General features: G+C 42.5%; 1 protein-coding gene across 1 annotated transcript; it reads right to left on the bottom strand.

Moving 5' to 3' along the window:
- Nucleotides 1–3,865: 3,865 nt before the first annotated feature.
- Nucleotides 3,866–17,947, bottom strand: RBX1 (ring-box 1). The gene is made up of 5 exons (XM_019734544.2): nt 17,791–17,947; nt 15,799–15,877; nt 11,300–11,370; nt 8,226–8,311; nt 3,866–4,888 (listed from the first exon to the last, which is right to left on the bottom strand). The coding sequence occupies exons 1-5, from the start codon at nt 17,866–17,868 to the stop codon at nt 4,876–4,878; spliced, it is 327 nt and encodes a 108-aa protein (XP_019590103.1). The 5' UTR covers nt 17,869–17,947; the 3' UTR covers nt 3,866–4,875.
- Nucleotides 17,948–21,628: the final 3,681 nt, after the last annotated feature.

Below are 21,628 nucleotides of genomic sequence, written 5' to 3'. Positions count from 1 at the left end.
AAAAAATAAATGAGGAACTTGGACAGATTGGGTGACCTGCCCAAGGTCACACGGCTTGTCAGTGGCAGGCTGGGATGTGGACCCCAGTTTATCTCCTTCCAAGATTGCCTCTCAGAGGGCTAGTGTGAGGGGAAAATGAGAGAATGGAGTGAAAGGCCTTTGTAAATAGTTAAGGACTCTACAAAGGTCAGGGCTCTTTATTAATCAGGGAACCTGGCTTTTCCTCCAAGCCTCAGTTTAATGAAGAGTGCTATTATTATTGATTTGTACACTCAACTCTGCCCTTCAATATATTAAGAACTTGGGTGCTCAAAAACAAAACAAAGCAAACAAACAAACAAACGACAGGTGGTGTGTTCACTCCTTCTTCCCCAAATTCATGTCTTTCGAAGAGGAAAGAGGAATTTCTGGCCATGGTTTAAAATGAAAAGCTTGCCTACTCTGAATCATGGATGATGGCACTGCAGGGTGGGCAGGCCTCTGTGAGGGGTGCGGTGAGGTGGAGTCATCACCAAAGACCCAGAGAGCGTGAGCCGAATCCTCTGGGTGGGGAGGGGAGCGGGCCTGGTGTCAACCAGGGAGCAGCAGGAGTCAGACTGACCCCAATTCAAATTGTACCTCCGCCATTCCCTACAATGAGAACTTACACAATCACCTAAGCTCTCTGAGCCTCAGTTTCCTGATCTGTAACACTGGGCAGTAACAGCATCCATCTTGTAGATTCTATTTTTTGTGTCGATTAGGTGACTGTGAATTTCTCATTATTCACAGGAATAATTTCGAAGTGAACCACAGCTATCATTGCATGGATCAGAAAAGATACTCACACCTACACCATTAGTTTAATCCTGTTTTCCAGTGGACCGCCCCATCCTGATCAGACAGTTGGCTTGGCAGGCATGAACCAAATAAAAATGAGGGGAGTTCAAGTGCTCATCCCATCGTTTATTTATTCAACCGATGAAGGCATGGTGGTAGGTTCTGGAAGTTCAAAGGCAAACAGGACGGATGAAGATTTTGCTCTCCTGGAGCTTCTCCAGGAGGATAGACTGAGTGTAAACAAGTAATCACGTAAGTGACCAAGACAATTTAGCTAGCACTGAGTGCCTTGTAGACAATCAAATGGGTTGATGTGACAGAGTGAAGTGGGTGGCCATTTCCACAGGGTGGCAGGGAAGGCCTCCTTCTGCAGCTGATAGCTGAAGCGTGTTCTGAGACTTGAAGAAGCCAGCTATGCGGAGACGGAGACGTGGGGGAAGCCCCAGGCCAAGGCCAAAAGCAGGTGCTGACTCCCTCCTGGGTGGTTGGAGCTCTGGGAACACCAGAGGGAATAACATTCTTAGATAAGACCAGGAAGGAAGGCAGGGGGTAGCTCAACTGGAGATGAGTGGGCCTGAGTGAGAAGTTTCATTTTATTTAAGTAAAATGGGAGGCCAGGGGCAAGTTCTTTAAAGTTAGTTAGATGATGCAAATATTTAAAGTTATCAGGTCAGTGGGCTGAGGGATTCATGCAAGGCTGGCAAGAGATGGACAGAAACAGAGTTACACTGTGACATTACAGGCAGTGGTAGACTCTGCAGACCATGGGCGAGGGCCCAGTGCAGAGAGTGGGCAGTGGGTTCCAGCGAGCTGGCTGGTTTTGAAAGCAGAGTGGCTACTGAAAGGATGTGGGCGAGCTCTTGGCAGCACTAGGGGTATTAGAGAATGGGGCTTCGAAAATGAGTAGCAACTGGGACCACAACCAAAGCGAGGCCACAAAACTAGTCTGGGAAGGTGTTAGCTGTTGAGGCTGTGAAACACTGGATGTCATAATCCATTGTGCCATCTGCACTGGGTCTTGGGTACGGCCAGTGCTGCTGCCCACGGTCAGGTTGGAAGGCAGGCTGAGTGTCTCTGACTGACGGCAGTTAGTTAGGTAACCCACCTCACTCCAGCTATAAGAAAGTTGGAGGAGCCAGGACGCAGCATGTTCAAGGTCTCTGAGGGGGAATGAAGGTGGGGAGTTTCTCAACCAGTGGAAGGGGCACCAGACCAGATTGAAGACTACAGGTTGTACCAAGGGGACTAATGACATCATGACCAGTCAGGGAACTGCATCATCGGAGAGAAAGATGAAGATCGCCTGGGCTCTGGGAATGGAGAAGAGGATACAGATTTTTGTGAGTATAACAGTAGAATGAATAGCGGTCGATGACTAATTAGATGCAGAGATGAAGGAGAGGAGAGTCTCTAAAATGCCTTGTGAATGCCTGTGGCTTCAGGAATTGGATGTGACAATGCCATTAACCAGACTAGGTGATCCAGGAGGGGAATGTTTTGGGAAAATGATCATAGGTCAGTCATTTTTAACATGCTGAGTTTGAAGTGTCTGACACACACCACTGGAGATAGACAACGGACACATGTGAGTGCCATTTTCCTAAAGATGGTAGCTATGCAGTGACATGCTGGTAAATGACTGACAACAGGCTCTCCAGGGAAAAGATGCTCTGATTGGTAGCATTTCCCAATTTCTGTGGTGTGGATACAATTTCAAGCTACCAACCTGAGGTTGCTCCAAGTGGATCTGGGAAGACATAACCAGCTATCAGGAACCTATCTGAGGGCCCAGCACACGGTTGTGACCACGGGGGAGGATGAGATCTTCCAGAACAGAGCAGAACTGAGACCAGAACCTTCAGGGGCAGGTTGAAGAGGAGCTCCTACAGGGCACAGGGGTTGTCAGAAGGAAAACCAAGAGAACGGGCACTTCAGGATCAAGCCCGGATTTGGACCCTGTCAAGCTCTTCAGAGCTAGCTTCCACCATGCATTTATCGCTTAGTAATCACCTACTAGACTGTGAGCGATTTGAGGGCAAAGACTGTCAAACTCAGCGTGTCCTCTAGGTATAGCACATAGAAGGCACTGGGCAAATAATTCCACTAATAGCTCAGGGGAGATTTACGTCCACCAGTTTCATGAGGCAACACAAAAATAACATGTATATTACAAGGAGACATTTTGGCTTAATGTAAGAAAAATCTTCCCAGGAAGTCTTCAGACATCTCCTGTTTTGTCTGTCCCATGCCATTCCAGTTCTCCTGGGAACTGTCAACCTACATTCAAACTATGAGGTTCTCAAGGCAGCCACTCTTTTCTATGGGAATCTACCAATTGGTCATTATGGGCACTTGACCCAGTGGGGATTTTTGGAACCAGAACTTGGAGTCTCTCTTGTGTGGCAGAAGCTGTGGGAGAAAGATGGCAGCATCCAGAGTTTGCCTGGAGTATCTGAAGTGAGCCTCTGGGAAAGAGCAGCAGTGAGAATCCCAGCAGCGATTCCTTTAGGTCCAGTGGTATCCCTAGCCCTTTCTTCTGTTCCATTGCATAGCCCCACATCCTTCCGCTCAAGCCCGCTTTCCCTAAGCAGAAGCTGGGTTTTTGTACTCAGGAACCAAGAGTCCTGATAATACCGAAGTAGGACTCTCCAAGTATGTAATGTCATCTGTGCGAAAAGTAACGTGGTTTTTGCTACTGAAAGGATTCAGTTTAAATGACCACTTGAACGGGGTTTAAGAGAGAGGGTTTCTGCCACCTGAGGGTGGGAGCCCTCAGGCACAGCAGCTACCTCCACGTGAGAGCTTGCCACGGACCAGGCACGTGTGGGAAGCTACGTGGGAGGCTGCGCTTCAGGCGGGTTCATTAGGACGTCCACGTTCTTCATTTCTAAGTTAGAGGTTCTTGAACTTTTTAGTCTCAGGATCCTCTTAGGATCTTAAACATCAAAAACCTCAAGAGTTTTTGTGTGGGTTTTAGCTGTAGGTATTTACCATAATGGAAATCAAAATCAAGACATATAAAAGATTTAAAAAGAACAAAACCCCATCACATGTTAACATAAATATTTTTATTAAAAGTAACTTTTTCAAAACAAAATAGATGAGTGGCACTGTTTTACATTTTTGCACATCGTTTATATCTGACTGAATAGAAGACAATGGGATCCTTACATCTGCTTCTTCGTTCAATACGTTGCTTTGACTGAAGGACATAAAGAAAAGCTGGCCTCATACAGACATGCAGTTGGAAAAGGAACCTCATGAAGCTCCTGAAAGGGTTTCAGGTACCCCCAGGAGCCCACAGACTACACTCTGAGAACCACTGCAGTAAACTACAGTGCTTCTCAGTTAGAGACTCTATATTGAATTAATACTAGAGCTGACAATTCCTTCCATGGCCAACACATTTTAAACAAATTTCAAAAGGGGGTGGTGGTGGTAAAGGAAACTTGAATTATCTTACTAATTCAATTTTAAGTGACACCAATCGTCAACTTGAGTTCAAAAATTATTCTTTTGCCAGCTAAGGTTACCTATTAGATTTTTTTCAAGTTTACTTTTCTAAACTAAAAAGAGAAAGCAACATGTCATACACAAAGTTAACATTTGTACAGTGGTTTCTCAGTTTACAAAACCTCTTTCTGTGGCCACATGATGCCATTTAGTCCTTAGAAGCCACTTCCCAGAGGAGGAAAATTTGGTGCAGAGGTGACTTGTCCAAGATTGCCATCAGTAACCTGTGGACAGGCTTCCTCGTGACCAAGCCACATGCTCACAGGACAGCTCTGGCCAGGCTCTAATGCACACCTGTCTCACTTGTACAAGCTGGCTTTCTAACCTAGGAAGAGGGGATCCTTTATTTGCATTCACTTTTTTTCACATACACGAGAGACAGCATCTGTTCTAGAATCCAACTAGATTTTATTTGACGAAGAATACAATATAACTGCAGGAAGAGCAAACTGAAAAGACAAAGCAGAAAGGACACGGTTCTATCTCATTTATAATTAAGAAACTAAAAACAATACAGTTGAGCTTGATGGAAGAATTCTTTTTCTAGTGCCCATACCTGAAAGACAAAGTCAATTATTTTATAAATTTCTTGATAATTGCCTGTTTTGAGACTATAAAACCCTCTGAAAACATATGAGCAAATCTGATGAAAACTTTGAGGAGATGTAAATGGCCGCGAGTGTGCTATAAGACTGGGTTATGACACTAGTCTCTGCCCTTCCATCTTGTCACCCTCCGTACCAGCTGCCCCGCTGCCCACTTCTTAGTGACCATCCCTTCCTGGGGTTCAACTGTACCCACCTACATTTAGGAGACAGATCCCGGGCAGTATCAGGGAGGTGACAGGGAAAAGTCAGAGCTGCTGTTTGTGGAAGGGAACTCCACCTGTTGGCTCCAGCCAGCGGCTCAGTTTGAGCTCTGGGCCTCCCCTACCTATAGCAGCCTTTTTCACCTCAACTCAGGCAAGTTTGTGGGCAAATACAGAGAATAGTAATCGAACAGCCTTCAATTTCAAAAATTTATCACCAGCTCCAATGACAGCCCTGATTACACTGAGCACTAGAGAAAGAGAACTATAGAAAAACTAGGTATGGATTTCAAGTGGTTTCTGATTTCCCCAGAAGCCAAAATATGGCCATAACAAGATTATAAAAATAAACAAGGTCAGGAAATTTCTTCCACATATGAATGGATTTCTTGAACACAAAATACTTCATTATTTTCTTACTTAATATTTTGTCCTGGTTCATTTTTGGGCAGTTAGCCTCTGATGCAAACACTCAGTTGTATGGATGAAAACCAGGGTTCTAGAACTCCACATCACTGTTTCAGTCATCCCGAAGGACTAGAAGATCCTTGGAGCACTTTTTGTAAGAAATCCACTTGAATATTGTCAAAAAACGTTGTGCCAAATTCCACACAGGGTGGAAGTTTAGTTTTTGTTAGTGGGCCAGAGAGCAACCCAGAAGCTGTCTATCAGATTATAGAAGACCGTAATTTGTTCCTTCTGAATTTGTTTTCCTGGTGCACTGAAAACCACTGCCTGGCAGAGTCACTGATTGGATAAAGAGGCAGTGTCATAGCCCAACAGGAGGAATTCTTCACACCTCCACTTCTTAGGCTCAGCCCTGGGCACATGGAATGGGCGACACAGGACAATTTTGGTCTAAAACAGAATCCTGAGCCTGCTCAGAAGAAATCATACAGGCCTCTTGAGAACTCAGAAAAGTGCTTCTGCCTTGACATATTTTACTGTCATGGTTCCAGGCAGAATGCAAGCTTCCCAAGGCCAGGAAAGGACTGTCTCATACATTTTTATATCTTACACATTACTCAGCATACACTTTGCTGAATGGAGCGCAATGGTATGAGTTAGATACTGAGTATTTGGCAGGTTTCCTAAAAATGAACTTGCATTTGATATGACTTCCAAAACGCTTTACCTAAGTAAATCATCAAGTCTAAAAGCAAAATAACTGTACCAATAAGGGATTTCTAAACCCTTAACAAACTAAAGAACCCTAGTTTCTGTTTTTACAACTATCACCTATTAATCTAAACTCATATTTTAAAATCCTCTCCCCATATAAGATTTGATAAAGTAAATGACCAATAATTCAACAGAAAAAAGGCATTTCAGAGAAAAACAGAAAAATAATTCAACAGAAAAAAGGCATTTTAGAGAAAAATATGAGGCATAAAAACATATGAAAAGTAGCCCAATCTCACTCAAAATTCAAAAAATGTCACTAAGTACTAATTTTCAACTATCAGAATAGCTAAGATGGACAAGCTTGATTACAGAGCATTGGCAGGAAATGGAGAAAGGGGCTTTCTGTTGCACTGTTCAGAGGGAGTGTAAATTAGTACATATTCTTGGGAAAGGAAACTCTAACACCACTAAAAATAAAAACATACATACGCCTTACTCAGAAATTCCTCTTTTAAGAATTACTGCCTCAGATATACACGACTCGGACATATACACAAAGAGTCATGAATAAGGATGCTCACCCCCACACATTTTTTAAAAATCAGGGTTTTAATTAGAATAAAATGAAACAATTCTGTAAATGAAAAGGTGATTCAAATTAATTGGCAGCGCTGAGCCAGTTTTTATGGTAGAAAACTGGTTTATCTTGTGATGGCAATTTTAGTATAGAGGCTGGGTGAATTTTAAACCTGCTTCTAATCTATTTGTAATATTAACTTATTTTTAAGAGAGACATTATTTATGTTTAAAAAAATTTCAGCTACTTCAGTTGCAGTTATTCTGAACGATATACTAATTTAGCTAACTAATACTATTCTGAACTAATGCTCACATAAATTAATTACAACTATATTTCATTCTGCAATTAATACTTTGCGAATACATATACCGTATTTCCCCGAAAATAAGACCTAGCTGGACTATCAACGCTAATGCGTCTTTTGGAGCAAAACTTAATGTAAGGCCTGGTCTTATGTTATATGAGATCTGGTCTTATATTATAGTAAAATAAGACCGGGTCTTATATTAATTTTTGCTCCAAAAGACGCATTAGAGCTGATGGTCCAGCTAGGTCTTACTTTTGGGGGAACACGGTCATTTTTTTTTTTTTTTATGGCTGGCATTATTCTGCCTCAACTTTTCTATGGAGTAGATAGATTTGTTCATTAAAAGTATCTTCCTACACATTGTTTTTAACAGTGAAAAACAGGAAACTGAAATGTCAATCCACAGGGACTGATTAAATTATGGTGCATCTACATGAGAACATACTCTGCAACCACTAGAAGGGAGGTAGCTTATTGTGTGTGGATATGGAAAATCTCCTAAGTGTATGAAACGAAAAAGCAAGGTAAAAAAAAAAAAATTAAAAAAAAAATAAATAAATAAAAAGCAAGGTAAGTTACTATGTGTTATATTTTTGCTAAGGCAAAAATTCTATACAGATACCCACCCACAGACATACAAGTATACATATGGAGATAGCTGGGAAAGCTAAGCTCTTGCTGATGGTTATTACTTCCAGGAGTGAGATCAGACGAATAAGGTAGGGGACTCATTTTTGTGGTATACCCTTTTGACCATCTGAATTTAAAATTTTTTTACCATGTCATGTTTTATGGACATAATAACAGTAACTTAGTTGACATAGCCATAAATGCTGTATCAATCAGCATGAGATCAACCAAAGAAACAAGTTGATATGATTCTGCCCCACATTACTTAATTCTTGGAGCCTTATTATGGATGTGATTTTGGAACTATTTAATAGTTACCAAAAAGTAGGCATGTCTTACGGCTCCACGTTGTAAGACTATGCACCCTCCAGCATGAGGTGGGTCAAAGAATCACGCTGACCACAAAGCCCAGTCTTATAACATCAAAACAGCCAGACACCTACTTTTGGAATTCCCACTCTCTGTTGTCCAGTGGACACACCTGTCGTGTTTTGAGCCAGCGAGAGATGCAGTGGAAGTGAAAAGCATGCTGGAAGAAAAGATACACGTTATTAAAAATAACTCTGTGTAGGCTCCGCAACTACTGACACTACATCTCCAATGCAGTGGAGTGGTTACACACAGCGGGCTGAAGAGCAATGGCGGCCTACAAACAACGGGAGGCAAAGGTCACAACCCATACATCCCGGCTGGGTGCAAGGATATTGTCAATGCAACATTTACTAGAAACGTCATTACAGCTAAAGGAGGAAATTAGGAAGAATGGTGTATGTTCTAGCAGTGAGCTCTCTCCCTTTCTCTTAAGGGAAGATGGAATATGGCCCCCTGGTCCTATTTGGCCTGCAAATGGATTCTTCTACATTCCTTGGACAGACGCAAGGAGGCCCTTGTTTCAAATTTCCCCATTCTTGGTCTCCAAATGCACCCCCTTTGGAGAACAGGAACCCTAGGAGAAGAGCCTTCTCAGTCCTTAGTAGAGTACTGCCACTGCCACCCACCCAGAGCTGAGATGGGCACTTCCCCAACCTTGCCACACCCAGTTCAACTCTGTTCAAAGGACTTTATTTCCAGATTTGTTCACTGATGCTCAGTACTCATTCAATAAGCCTTTAATGGGTGAGGGACTTTGTCTTAAAAGGAATGAGATAAAAAATTAGGGTAAAAGGAAGTATTATGATGAGCAAACTGAACACAAACAGCTGAATGAGCATCAAAGGGCTTATGTCATGATCACGACAGGAAAAAAGGCAAGAGTAGCAGGAATCCTGGTAACTGACAGGGAGCTAGGAGTTGGCTTCCGATCTGGGGAAAAGGAATACCTGTTTGCCGTTTTTTCGGGCACGCGTGAATAACATGCAGATGCTAATGACAGCACCTCTGCAACGGACATTTATTGTCCTCTCCCTGCTCATGTGGGCACAGTATTAAGAGAGAAGTGGCAAGTGCTCCTCCTTATCTAATCTGTAATGGGTCAGCTGAGGTGGGGACAGACGGGAGATGCTGACACCCCAACAAAAACAATGAAAGCTTTTGCAGGCTTGGTTTAATAACAGCCTTGAAATCTGGTCAGTTATGTCTCCCCAAACATGCATGGAACGTAAAGAAGAATCTCAGCGTGGATGATTATCTTGTGAACTATCTTTTGACAAAGAGAAAAATAGAATTCAGTAATTAAGAGTGGAATCCACAGCTAGAACACTACAAATACTCTACAGGAGTGAAAATTCTCCCGGAATGACAGCTTTTGGAAGATGCTTTTCCTGTTGACTCTCATACAACTTGTTATGAAAAAGAAAAAAACCCACGCAATTTCTAAAAGGTAGGAAGTGGTGGCATTTTTCTCAATCATGGGGACAGGCTCACCTAAGTGTATCTGACACACCTTTCTCCACCTCCCACTTCCCCCATTAGGCACTTTGCAGAAGTACATGGTCCTTGTACATCCCAACTGCCTGAGAAGATGAGAGAGAGAGGGGCTGCAGGGCAGGTGACAGCATTCCTGAACATTCCTGAGCCCAACTTTCTTCCTGTTAATAATCTAAGATACATTATGGGTATGTTTAGCAGTCTCCAAGTACCCTGGCCAGTGCTTTCCTGCTTACAGGTGATGTTAACATGCCTTCTGTCATTTGAGCATTACAGCTCCCCTGGCAAGCAAGCAAGGCGGGTATTATCATCTTCAGTTTATACACAGGAAACTGAAACCCAGACAAGGTAAGTGACCTATCTAATTCACGGAGCTGGTTAGTAGACCCACTAGAACCCAGGACCAGCGCAAAGGCGCTGCCACACCATGCCGGCTCCTCCTTATGCCACGCTCTCTGAGGAAGTCTCTCCTTAACCCTAATTAGGGGAAGCTCACCCCCTTTCCTTCCACCAGAGAAACATGGTTCTTAGAACATGCCTGAATGCCAGGGAGAGCAAAGAGCCTGATACTTTTTATTTCTTTACCCCCAAGAACAACAAAGGCTGTCCCTGAGCTAACACAGGCTTCTGTGAAACTGCCCACAGGGCCGACAGAATTAAGAACGTCACCACAGGTGTGGGTGAGCCTCAAGTACTGACAGTCCTATCTCTTCAGTAACCAGCACCCCCCAAATTTGTATTTCTATTTATTTAGCAAACATTATGCTTACTATGTGCAAACAAGTGTTGTAAGCACTTTCAGCATAAAATCATTTCAGTCTGATTAAACTCTATGCAGTCTAGCGTTAGCTCTACTTTACATGAGGGAACCAGGGCTGAGAGGCGTCAAATACCTGTCCAAAGTCACTTAGTAAGTCACACAGACAGGGAATGGTGGTCTGACTTGGAGTCTCTTAGGCCTGTGCCATGTGGGGGCTGTGGGTCCTCTGTTTCCTTGGCACAGGAGATCCAGACAGGACAATTTTAGCTCATCTGACTGGGACTATATGGCTATACGGATGAAGTTTTAACACATGCTAGAAATAACATATTTGATGTTTGTTATCCTTCACAGCTGTCACACCCTGGAAGGCCATACATTCAGTCCAACGATGCTGCCCCAAACATTTTTGGCATGAGCCATGTTAAAAAAAAAAAAAAAAAACACAAAAAAAATCCTTAGTACATTTGACACATTTAAAATGAGCATGCACACACATGCACGCATTTGAACACTCAATTTATCAACAAACTTAGTTCCATAAGACAGCCTTAAAAAACATCTGTTAAGATAAAGATTTCCACCAACAGGAGAAAATGCCCCAAACTGTGCCATACACTTTGAAAACAATTCCCAGAGATGAATCCCCAAAACATTGCTAGCAAAAGTAGACCTACTCTGTAATGAAGACAAACTACTGCCTCTGCAATAATAAGTTTTACCCTGTAACAGGTGAATGGTACAAAGACTGAAAATCTTTTTTACTATTTGTATACCTTTAGGGAGAAAGGTGGGCTAGTCATTTTTTTTCCTAGTTATTTTCAAGACTGGCAAAGCAGGAAAAGCGGCAATGTTTACAAGCCATGCTGATAGGGAAAGATGTTTCCTTACGTTACAGACTCCCCAAGCCACGGTGCACTCTTCAGAAGTAGCAGACGCCTGGTTAGCTTGACATTCTATGCCTGTGGGGACAAGTACAAGGTCACTGACGCTCAGGAGCACGACCTGTCAATGTCTAGCAGTTCGACCTGCTGGGGGGCGGGGCGGGGGGGGTGTAAACCTGAACATCGTCTCCAGGGGTTAATTAGCTGTAATTTTTTTTTGGATTTTTTTTTTTTACCTGTCTATGCGTATTTCTAAATTTTATTTTATTTTTTTAATTTAAATTTAAATTTTTTTGTAATTGTTTTTTAATGAATGTGAAAAAGGGTGAAGAATAGAGAAGGCAGAGATGTGACTTAACAGTGTGCTGTGCAATGATTTCCTAGCCTTGCTCAAAAACAGTAACGAAGGAAAAGGCACTTTTCAATTCTGCACATAACCTGACTTGTCCAAATGAAAGTGATTGCTCCTAATTTGGTGAATTTCCAAGTTCTTAGGGCCACCTCCTAACTCTTACTGTTCTGAGAAGTGGCATCTTTCCTCTACTCTCGCTGAATGCTTCCTCATAGGCCCTCAGAACCCCCAGGCTTGCCCACGTGAAGCTCCAAAGCCTAACGGGGTCAGGCAGACACATGTGAATTGGGACAGAAGCAAGACCAATCAGGTGAAGAGGCCTGTGGCAAACTGTAGAGTATGCTCTGCACAGACATCACAACTCAAGTCTTTAAAACACTGTCCATAAAGCAAATGTTAGGCCAGTGGGTTAGAGATTTGGAGCCCAGCACTTAGCAATGCTTATGGCCCCTGAAAAGATTGTGCCAGACCAACAGAGCAAATTATTGAAAAATGTACGCAATATCAATTTCATAGAGGGGGGGGAAAGGAGGGGAACTTCAATAGAATGAAAATCTGACTGAAATCAAGAACTGATGAGTAAAGCTCTACTGCGGATAAGTATTCAAGGAACAAGCATTACTAATGTATAATTTGCTTTCTCTAAAGGTGGTAACTCAATGGAGTCTCCCTTATGAAGAAGAAAAAGCTTCGGGAAAGACTATTTAACAGGACACAATTACTTCAAATTTCCATAGGTGGAAAATAGTAAAATTGTAAGAAAATGATGCAGAGATGTTAATGGGTATGTCTGGTTTTAGGGGAAGAGGTGTATCACAATAAGGGTTTTTATCCCCACCCCTCAAAAATATGAAAGGCAAAGGATCTGAAATCCCAGAACTTGCTTTTGTTACCCACATTCATGCTACGAAGAGAATAAGTGGGTTTCCTTTGATAAGAGTGGAGAATCTAGGGTCTATGCAATATATTCAAGAATTTATTGGGGCTGTGAATACACTACTATATTCAAAGGGATGGCAGAGAAAATAAAATTTCAAGTTGGATCCTCTCACTTAGATGAGGACTACGTATTATGAAATTAGCTAAATAAGAGGCACAATTATCATTTAATAATAACCAAAAAAACCACTTCTACAAACACAGAAAACGGGGGCCAAACACGTATTTATTCCTTACCAGAAAATCCCTAACAAAGAACAAAGTACATAGGAGGGATAGGATTGCGATCTAGAATGCCAGATAAAAATGGCATGAAAAATTACTATATACGAGTGTTCAATGGCCTCAAAAACAGAATGTTTTCGAGCTTTTGGTGAAGTTAGTCATTAGTTTAAACAGGAGAAGGAACAGGGGAACACTGTCAACCTAGAGCAGACAGCCCAGCAGCACTAACAGGTTCCTGCCAGACCCCTGCAAAGGCAGGAGCTTATTTCATGTGATACATAAAGCTTGGGGACTTTTCAATTTCAATACAAGAGCATTACCACCAAAGGACTGCCATGGAAGCAATGGCTTCATCTCAGAAGCAGACATTTCACACTTTTAAAACATTGGTGGACCTGTGACTTTAGGAAGAGACTAACTTCTTATGGGCAAAGGCTAGGTCTAAGCCCTTCTGCATGCCCTCTTCATCTGGAACAAGATTACCTGAGGTCATGGAAAAAAGAACACCTAGCAGAGTGTATATCTCTGTAAAACACCAAAAATAGGGCAATATAAAATAAATATGAAGCTGTTGTAGGGTATGTAGTATGAATTAGGACTCAAAAAAGGAAAACCAAGAATGCTTTGTAGGAAAATCCAACTGGGGCACAGCCATAATCACTCTTATTTATCTACAGCTATGTACATAATTATTCATTTAATGCCAGACCAGAATCTGTTAGAAAATGACCATTGCAATACCAAGATTCCTATTTTCATCTTTAACAAAGTCTTTTTACAAGAACCAATCCTTTTCTGAAAGGAAGACAAGCCCAGTTGTGGCAACCAGACTTTTCTTGAGTGCCTGCATTAAACAAAAGGGTATGTTTCTTAAGGGTAAAGAGTTGATCTCAGTTGTTTTATCTTGGTGCCTAGTAAATGGCCCAGAATGTAAATATTCATTGGATAAAAGACATGACTTGAAAATACTTTAATTTTTTGTTGTAGGAGTTCAATGTTCTACTTCTTCATCTGACATTTAAAATACATAAGGCAGGTGTCTAACTGAAAGCCTACAGTGACCCCTCAGTGTTCAACTCTCTCTAAGAGAAGACAGGATACCAGTGGCCTTTGTCTGTCATGGTCTTTTTAAGAAGTGCATTCTCTTCCATCCAGAGACACACACAACTTAAATATAGAGGTTAAAAAAAAAAAAAATCAGGGTTATATAAAATCATGAACTATTTCCAGAAGAGAGCACCAAAAAAATAAAATTTTCTCTGGGCGCAACTCCTTGTGAAAACATAAGGCAAAGTAATTGGCAAGCATGTAATCAAATACCCCACCCAAACACATTTAAAACTGTGCGTGTGTTTTTCTGTGATGGGTTTCTTCTATCTGTGTTAAACACCACGGTAGTTGCTGATCTGCTTTGACTGTTGTGGGAAAAGGTAAACAGGGTCAAAACTCAAAAGAAGCCAAGGGCAATAAGCTACCAACACCTGCCATGATTGCTTTCCTACACAAAGCATTTGATTTGTGCTTTCAAAAGTGCAATGATCACAGATTATTCCCTATTTTGTGTTTTTATTACTCACTGAGGAAATATTTAGTGAGAACCTATAATGTACTGGACACTATGCTAGACGCTGGGAATAGAGCAGTAAATAACATGGACATGACTGAGAACCAATGAAATTAAATGGTCGTTACAAACGATGTCTTAGGAATATTTAACAGAACTGTCATAGCCTGTGTTTGTATGTTAAATATGGTGAGGGAAAACATCTTTCAGCAAGGTGAGATCTGAAGACCAATTATAGGTTAGTTCTGCACTGCCCAATAAAGTAGCCACTGGACACATGTGGTTACTGAGCACTGCGTATGTGGCTAGTCTGAATTGAGATGTGCTGTAACTTAAAATAAACTGCAAAGCCTTAGTACAAAAAAATGTAAAATATTTCACTTTAAAATATTGATTGCAGTTGAAATTAAAATATTTTGGATATAGGACAAATAAAATACAAATTATCTGTTTCTTTTTATTTTATTCATGTAGGTAGCAGTAAATTTTAAATTACGTATATTTGCATTTAGATTAGACGGTGCTGAGTTAGATCAAGGTAGGGGGACAAGAGGTGGAGAATATTCCAGGCAGAGGGAACAGGATATGTGAGGGCTCTAAAAAAGAGCATGGACACTTCAAGAATGGAGAGCCAGAGAAACTCCAGAAACATCGTGAGCCAGGAGAGTGGCTCACGATGACGCTGGAGAGGTAGATGAGTGATTTAAAACTAAGTACCTACAATTTCAATTCTAGAAAGTTGACATTTCTTTGCCCCACTTCTGATCTCAATAGAAAACCATTTTAATACCTGGATGAAAAAGTAATCTCAACTTTTTCTAATGTGGTCAACCTTCTTGCCCCTAGTGCTATATGGATACTAAGTCTGTCAATAGCTATCAAGTTCACCATGTGTTGACTACCATGTGTGATGGAGTATGTGGAGATTTAAACGAAATTTCTCTAGTGCAATTAATTGCCTATTTAGATGTTGGCAGTGATGTCCTCTTACATATCGGGCTAACATTCAAAATCCTTACTTCTTAGGCTTTTCTTTATAAATCTTGCTGAGCACAAACTAACTTGGATAGAATATTTTAGCTCAAAGTTTACTTTCTTCCTTTTACCACTTTTGCCTTTGAGTCTGGGTCCGAGATGGGAAATACAGAGGAATGATCAACAATGCTTCTGGGTCCACAATTCACTGTAAATGTGACTATGCCATCTTTAGATTGAGTAGATATATTCTGAGAGATGGGTATGCCTCCAGAACATCATAAAAAACTAATCTGTTTCAAACATACCAATGGACTAGATGCAGAAGACCCCAAGTGCTCTGACTGTGCTTTGTATTTCATTGTGAAGGATAAATAACATTGGTGACATCAGAAAAGCCACAATCTCTGTAACCTTCTCAATTACCCCTGCCCCCCCCCCATTTACTTACAAAGATCCATAATGTGGTTCCTGCAGATGGCACAGTTATCAACCACAATGTCCCAGGCCCACAGGGCTACTGCATTCCACTGCAAAAAGAAAAAGGGGCACAATGCAATCATACACATACGCATACACACACTCTAGGATTTCATGCTGCAGTGGCATTAATCATCTCTTTGGCCACAGGGACCACCAAACAAGAGTCTTTGGATATTACTTTCTTCTTATTTATTGTATCAGATGGCAATAGTAAGCTATACATGTGCTTACCCATTTCTCAAACAGCTGAGTACATGAACACAGAAATTAACATGTCATCTTTTAATTTTACTTTTTCCTACAGCTTAAAATGATCTGGTCAGCCATATCAATGTAAGCAAATCAGGAATAATTTGTAAGTGCTCGTTTCAGGTTTAATGAGTAGAGTCAAATTATTGTGTAGGTTCCCCTGGCAGTTGCAGGAGAGCTCAATTTCTGCATAAATAAATATCTGCTCTTCAACGCAAGCAAGCATGAGTGGGGAGGTGAACCCTAGGAACAGAATGAACTAAGATGATGATTGGATCATAAAATGGGTAATCGTGGGATAAGCTGGATAAAATAATTACCCAATGTCAGTACACTGAACAAGGTCATCATTTAAGTCTTACAAGATTACTTCCTAACAAATTCTAGAATTGACTAGAATTTTGTTTAGCTCCTCCCATCAAATAAACTGATGTGCTCAACTTTTCATGTGAAGACTCTTATATATAGTTAATTCCAGTAAGAGTTTATCTAAAAGTGGCATTTAAGTAATTCAACCTTCTGGCTTCTGCAATGAAAAATATTCCCAAACTCTCTTTTCATCCTCTAATTTGGCGCCACTTCCCAAACTGTCATCTCTTTCAATCCAATTCTCAGTGTCTTAGTAACTTCTTCAGCACTTTTTACCAGACAGCTTCAACTTGGTGGAAAAAAATCCTACTTCTATTATTATTCAATATGGCTGCTGATTGTAACTGAACACGCAGTGCCCACAATGAAACACCAAAAATCAACTAGGAGGGGGGTTATTGCCAGTGTTTAGCCAGACGTTCTAGGAATAACATCGTCCCTATTTCAGAATCTTCATTTTGAACAGATTTACTTTATCTTAGGTGGAAATCGACACCTTTCCTCCTGTTAGGAAACCACGATAAGGCATTTCATGCGAAAAGACACGTTCCACATTTTTCGCTTTCCCACTTTCAGCAGGTCGTTCGCAACTAGTACTTAACCCTCACTAAATGAAACAAGATTTGGGCTCGCATTCTCTTTATGACAAATTCCAACATGGTTTTTTTTTTTTTTGGAGGGGGATTCTGGATATGACCACATGACTGGGGCGGCTTGTGTGACAAATCAACAGATCTCTCAAAAGAGCCAAGAGTTACACTCAAGACAAGACACTAACTCGGCGGGGCTCGGGACACAGAGGGGTTAATGATAATGGACGCCTCGATTAGGCGAGGACCGGGTCTGGGTCCCTCACTGAGAGGGACCCCGAGGTTCGTAGAGGGGCGGGGCAGGGAGATCACCAGCCTATCTCCTCAGAGGCCTCCAATGCGGTAGGACCTCAGGTTCCCGGCTTTCGCCGCACTGCCCCATCCTCCACCCACCGCATCGCTCCGACTCCCCGCCTTCTACCCACCCCACCCTCTCCTTCCCCACCCCTCCACCACTCCAGTGACAGCTCAGGCGCTTGGCTCCCGCAGCCAAGTCGCAACCCCGCCTAGCTCAATAAGCACATCCGTGATTGGCCCTTCAGCCTCTTAACGAAACCAATAGCGCCACTGACAGTGGACCGCAGGCATGCCGATCAATCCTAAGACCCGCCCTCCGGCTTCCTTTCGTGGTACCCGGTCCCAGGAATGCCCTGAAATGAAGCCCTTTCCTCCGCGCCTCGGTCATCCACGGGCCTGCCAGCCAGATCCGCGCCTCTCTAGCTTCCCTGAGGAAGGCGCTGGCGAGACCCAACCTTTTTCACTTCAAAGCGCTTCTTGCCCGCGCCGCTGTTGGTGCCGGTCGGGGTATCCACATCCATTGCTGCCGCCATTTTGGAAACACACGGTCCGTCGTCCGGCCACTGCGCCTGCGCACCAGCGCACGCCTGCTCCCCCTCCCGCCCCGGCACCTCCTCCCGCCCCCCATCTCTTACTGGCGCGCGAGGAGCAGGTGGGGGCGGAGCATAAGGCCACGCCTCTTAAAGGCGCTGGCGCAGGTCACCCTCCCTCTTGGGTCGGCGGGGGCGGAGGCGGCGGTCGGAGCAGCTGGGGCGGGGCCGGGCGGGGCAGGGCAGACGTGAGCGAGCCGGGTGGAAACGTTCGAAAGGACTCGCTCTCGGCGCCCTCCCCTGGGAAGCCCCCGGCCACACTCCCTTAGTTTGGGCGGCGGCTGCTTCCTCCGCCGCGACTGCGACCTGCCGCCCCGGCCCCGCCCCGCTTCTCCGGCCGCCGCGCTGCTGGCATGCAGGCGGCTTTTCCACTGCGTTCAGTCTGGGAAGAGGCAAGGGTGGACGCCCCCCTTCCTGTTGCGGAAACCCGAGTCCGCACTGGCCGTTCGCAAATCCTCACCCGCTAACGATACAGGCTCGAGACACAGCCTCCCTGGGAGGCCTGAGGCTGGGGAGACCAGGGGCCCAGGGCACCGTTTGGTTTTCTGAGTCCAGTTCAGGAAATGATCAGGATTCGACCGGGAGACAGGATCTCCCCGAATGTCCTCCCCAGGGCGAAACTGTGCAGGCATTCCCCAGCCCTGCCTTCAGCTGCCCACCTGAAATAGGTGGAAGAAGGAGGCTTGGGAGCCTGGGAGATGCCATTTCCAGCCCGCCTGAAATACCAGTCCGTCCCAGAATGGTGTTTGGTGAAGGTACACGATTTCAACTTCACGCAGTTGAGCACACATTTCCCATTCCCAACTGGTCATCTAACTATGGGGTCCTTCCTCGATTTTGGTCCTTTTCCCGCTCCTTGCATTGTACTTGGATCTGTGGTCGCAGTACTTCCTGAATTTGTTGTATGAGGCATTCAGCCATTTATTCTTCCTGGTCATTCTTTCCCTGCCAAAGCACCTGTATTTTATGTTACCTTCGCATTTCTTGACCAGATATCTGATCTAGGTAATCCCTTTTGCCTCTCTACTCTTGCAGAAATATAATTTAGGTCACTCATAAATCTTACATTGGCTTATTTGAAATCTCATATTTTCTCTTAAAAGAAAATTGGAGCGCAATGGAGTGTGTTGACTCCATTGCTAAACGACTAATTGCGATTTGTTTCCCTGCTGTAGTCATAAACAGGAATATCAAATCCGTGAAAACATTACAGCTTTAACCAAACTTAGAGAAAAATTGTTTGAGACCTTAAAAGCATTATAGGAACCTTACAAAGTTTTTCTTAGCTCAAGTTTTGTTACATTAATTCCATGTTAAGATTTCTGTCATCTATTGTACCCTAAAGGCCCCTATAGGAATACTAGAAAACCATAGTAAGTTATTGAGGACATATTTATGCTTCATTCAACAAATTCATTGACTATGTACCAGGTCCTGTTATCAACAGGAGAGATACAGTGATAAAAGGAGTCAAACTCCTACTAGAGAAATAATACACAAGTCGATGAATAAATACATCAGAAAATCTCTGGTATCGGGCGTTGTGAAGAAGACAAAATAAGGTTATGAGATTGATGGGAGTTGGAAGCAACATTAAATTGGGGGGTTAGGCCTCTATGAGGAGTGACATTTAAGCTTAAGTCCTTACTATGGCTTAAAAGGCCTTGCATAATTTGCTACCCATTCATTTTACTATGCTTTAAAAAAAATGCTACATGTACCTTCTATCATAGTTTTTTCATTTATTGGGTTTATTTTTGTATGTCCTTACTAAGAGGGGATTTTGATTGTTTTGTTTATTGATAACAAAAACTGGAACAGTGCCTGGTACATTGTAGGTGCTCAGTATGTCTTGAATGAATAATTTTGAAGCTTTTAGAGCAAGAAGAGTGTGGTAAGAGATGTTGGACAAGCAGGCAGGGCCAGATTAGGTAGGGATTTTATTGCAGATGTTATGGAAAGATATTGGAGGAGTAAATTATGGGAGGGGACTAACTGACAATCTTAAAGATTTTAAAAGTTGTAAAGCTTTGTGAAAAAGGGATTGTAGGGATACAAGAGAGGAAGCAGCAACAATTTCCAAGTTGTCTGATTTGTATATAGCTATGATGGGAAGATGTATGATCTTAGGGGTGGTTCCATTAAGCTCTGTCACCTCATGTGCTATCTCTTTTGGAGATTTGCCTTGCTGTGGCAATTGGCATAACATTCTGTATACTACATTCTGCTGCATAAGCCTACGAAAACTTTTTGTAGGTTTCATACAGATTCTTATTCTTCATAATTTCACTCAGTAGGTAATTAATTTCACTCATAACAATGCAATAGGTTATGATTTTACTTTAGTACTATTCCTTTCAGCCATCCATCCATTCAACAAGTATTTCTAAAATATCTGCAGAACCTGCTGTGTGTCAATTACACCATGCTCGTCTAGATAAAAAGTAATCTGATATTTTAGGTTTTTGCAAAAGGCCCCATTTCATCATTCAACTTATGGTGTGGTAGTACAGAGGTGAGTCAATTGATGATAATTCCAGAGAGTTTTAGGAAAGGGAAGTATACGGTACTGTGAAATAGAAAGCAAGTCTAAGGGTTAGGAGGAAGTCCTCTTAGAGGAAATGGTTTGAGATTGAAGGATGAGCCAGACAAAGGGGTGGAAGCAGTGGTATGCTGGTAAATTTTTAAAATCAGCTAAAAAAAAAAAAGCCTTGATTTGTAGCTTTAGCAGCCAGATTTCAAAATTCCTGAAAGTTTAACAATTGCTCTTGTAAGCTGATGTAAATTGGCTCAGCACTCACACAGAGAGATGTGGGAGAAGGTGGCATTCCAGGTAGAGCCAACAGTAGAAGGGGCTGGAAGCTGGAGTATGTACTCGTATAGAGCACTGGTAAAGAAGCTTGGAATGGATGGAGTATAAAGAGAAACAGTGAACTGAGTCTGCAATAATATTCAAGAGTCAATTGTTAGCATCTCTTCCATATTCAGCAACATCATGTTGGTAGCTTAAAATTGGCCGTAATAGTAGTATTTATATCATGGAAATCAGCAAACACACAAATCAGGGTTCCTCCTACCACACAGAATTGGTTGTTAAACATTTACCACTGGTAGGGGCCAGGTCATGCAAGGCTGTTCAAAAGATCCATGCAAAGAGTTTTGTTTTTAGTGATAGGAAGCCATTGAAGGGTTTTACCAAGTGAGTCGCATGGTCAGATATGCCCTTTAAAAAGTGTTAGACAGGACTTCCACTTCTGGGAAGATGGAGTAGACATACTTTTCTCTATCTTTCCTATAAGTACAACTGAAATCCCTGAACATACTTAAAATAAAATAAAATTTAACAATAAACAAGTAAATAAGAAGACTTTGAGATGGAGAGAAGAAGGCAGACCAGTTAGGGAGCTCAGGATTTGAGGAATGATGTGGTAGTGAGTTTCCTGGGTTTCTTATTATCTCATACATTCCACCCAGACTTGGAGATGAAGAAGCTGGAATCCCCAAAATGCTAATAAGTGCAAACAAAAAAGCCCTAACAAAAAGCTGCTTTTGCTAGCAAACAGAAAACTTTTGGACAATGTCTGCTCTACACTATCCAAACAACACAGAAAAAATGTGGCCCCACTCCCACCCCTGCCAGCAAAGCTGAGTGGGGATCCTAGTCTATACAGCTCACAAATCTGTAACCAGGTGCCCTAACACC

Source organism: Rhinolophus sinicus, linkage group LG02, assembly GCF_036562045.2.
Source record: "Rhinolophus sinicus isolate RSC01 linkage group LG02, ASM3656204v1, whole genome shotgun sequence".
NCBI lineage: Eukaryota > Metazoa > Chordata > Mammalia > Chiroptera > Rhinolophidae > Rhinolophus > Rhinolophus sinicus.
The sequence above is the reverse complement of the archived record's forward strand: the minus strand, read 5'-3'. Positions and strand labels throughout refer to the sequence as shown.

Excerpts from the sequence above, each read along its gene's own strand:
- RBX1 (XM_019734544.2), bottom strand. The coding sequence starts at position 17,868 with ATGGCGGCAGCAATGGATGTGGATACCCCGACCGGCACCAACAGCGGC. Across the intron at positions 11,371-15,798 it reads GAACCACATTATGGATCTTT|GCATAGAATGTCAAGCTAAC; the intron begins GTAAGTAAATGG and ends TTGTCCCCACAG. Across the intron at positions 8,312-11,299 it reads TGGCTTGGGGAGTCTGTAAC|CATGCTTTTCACTTCCACTG; the intron begins GTAAGGAAACAT and ends CTTTTCTTCCAG.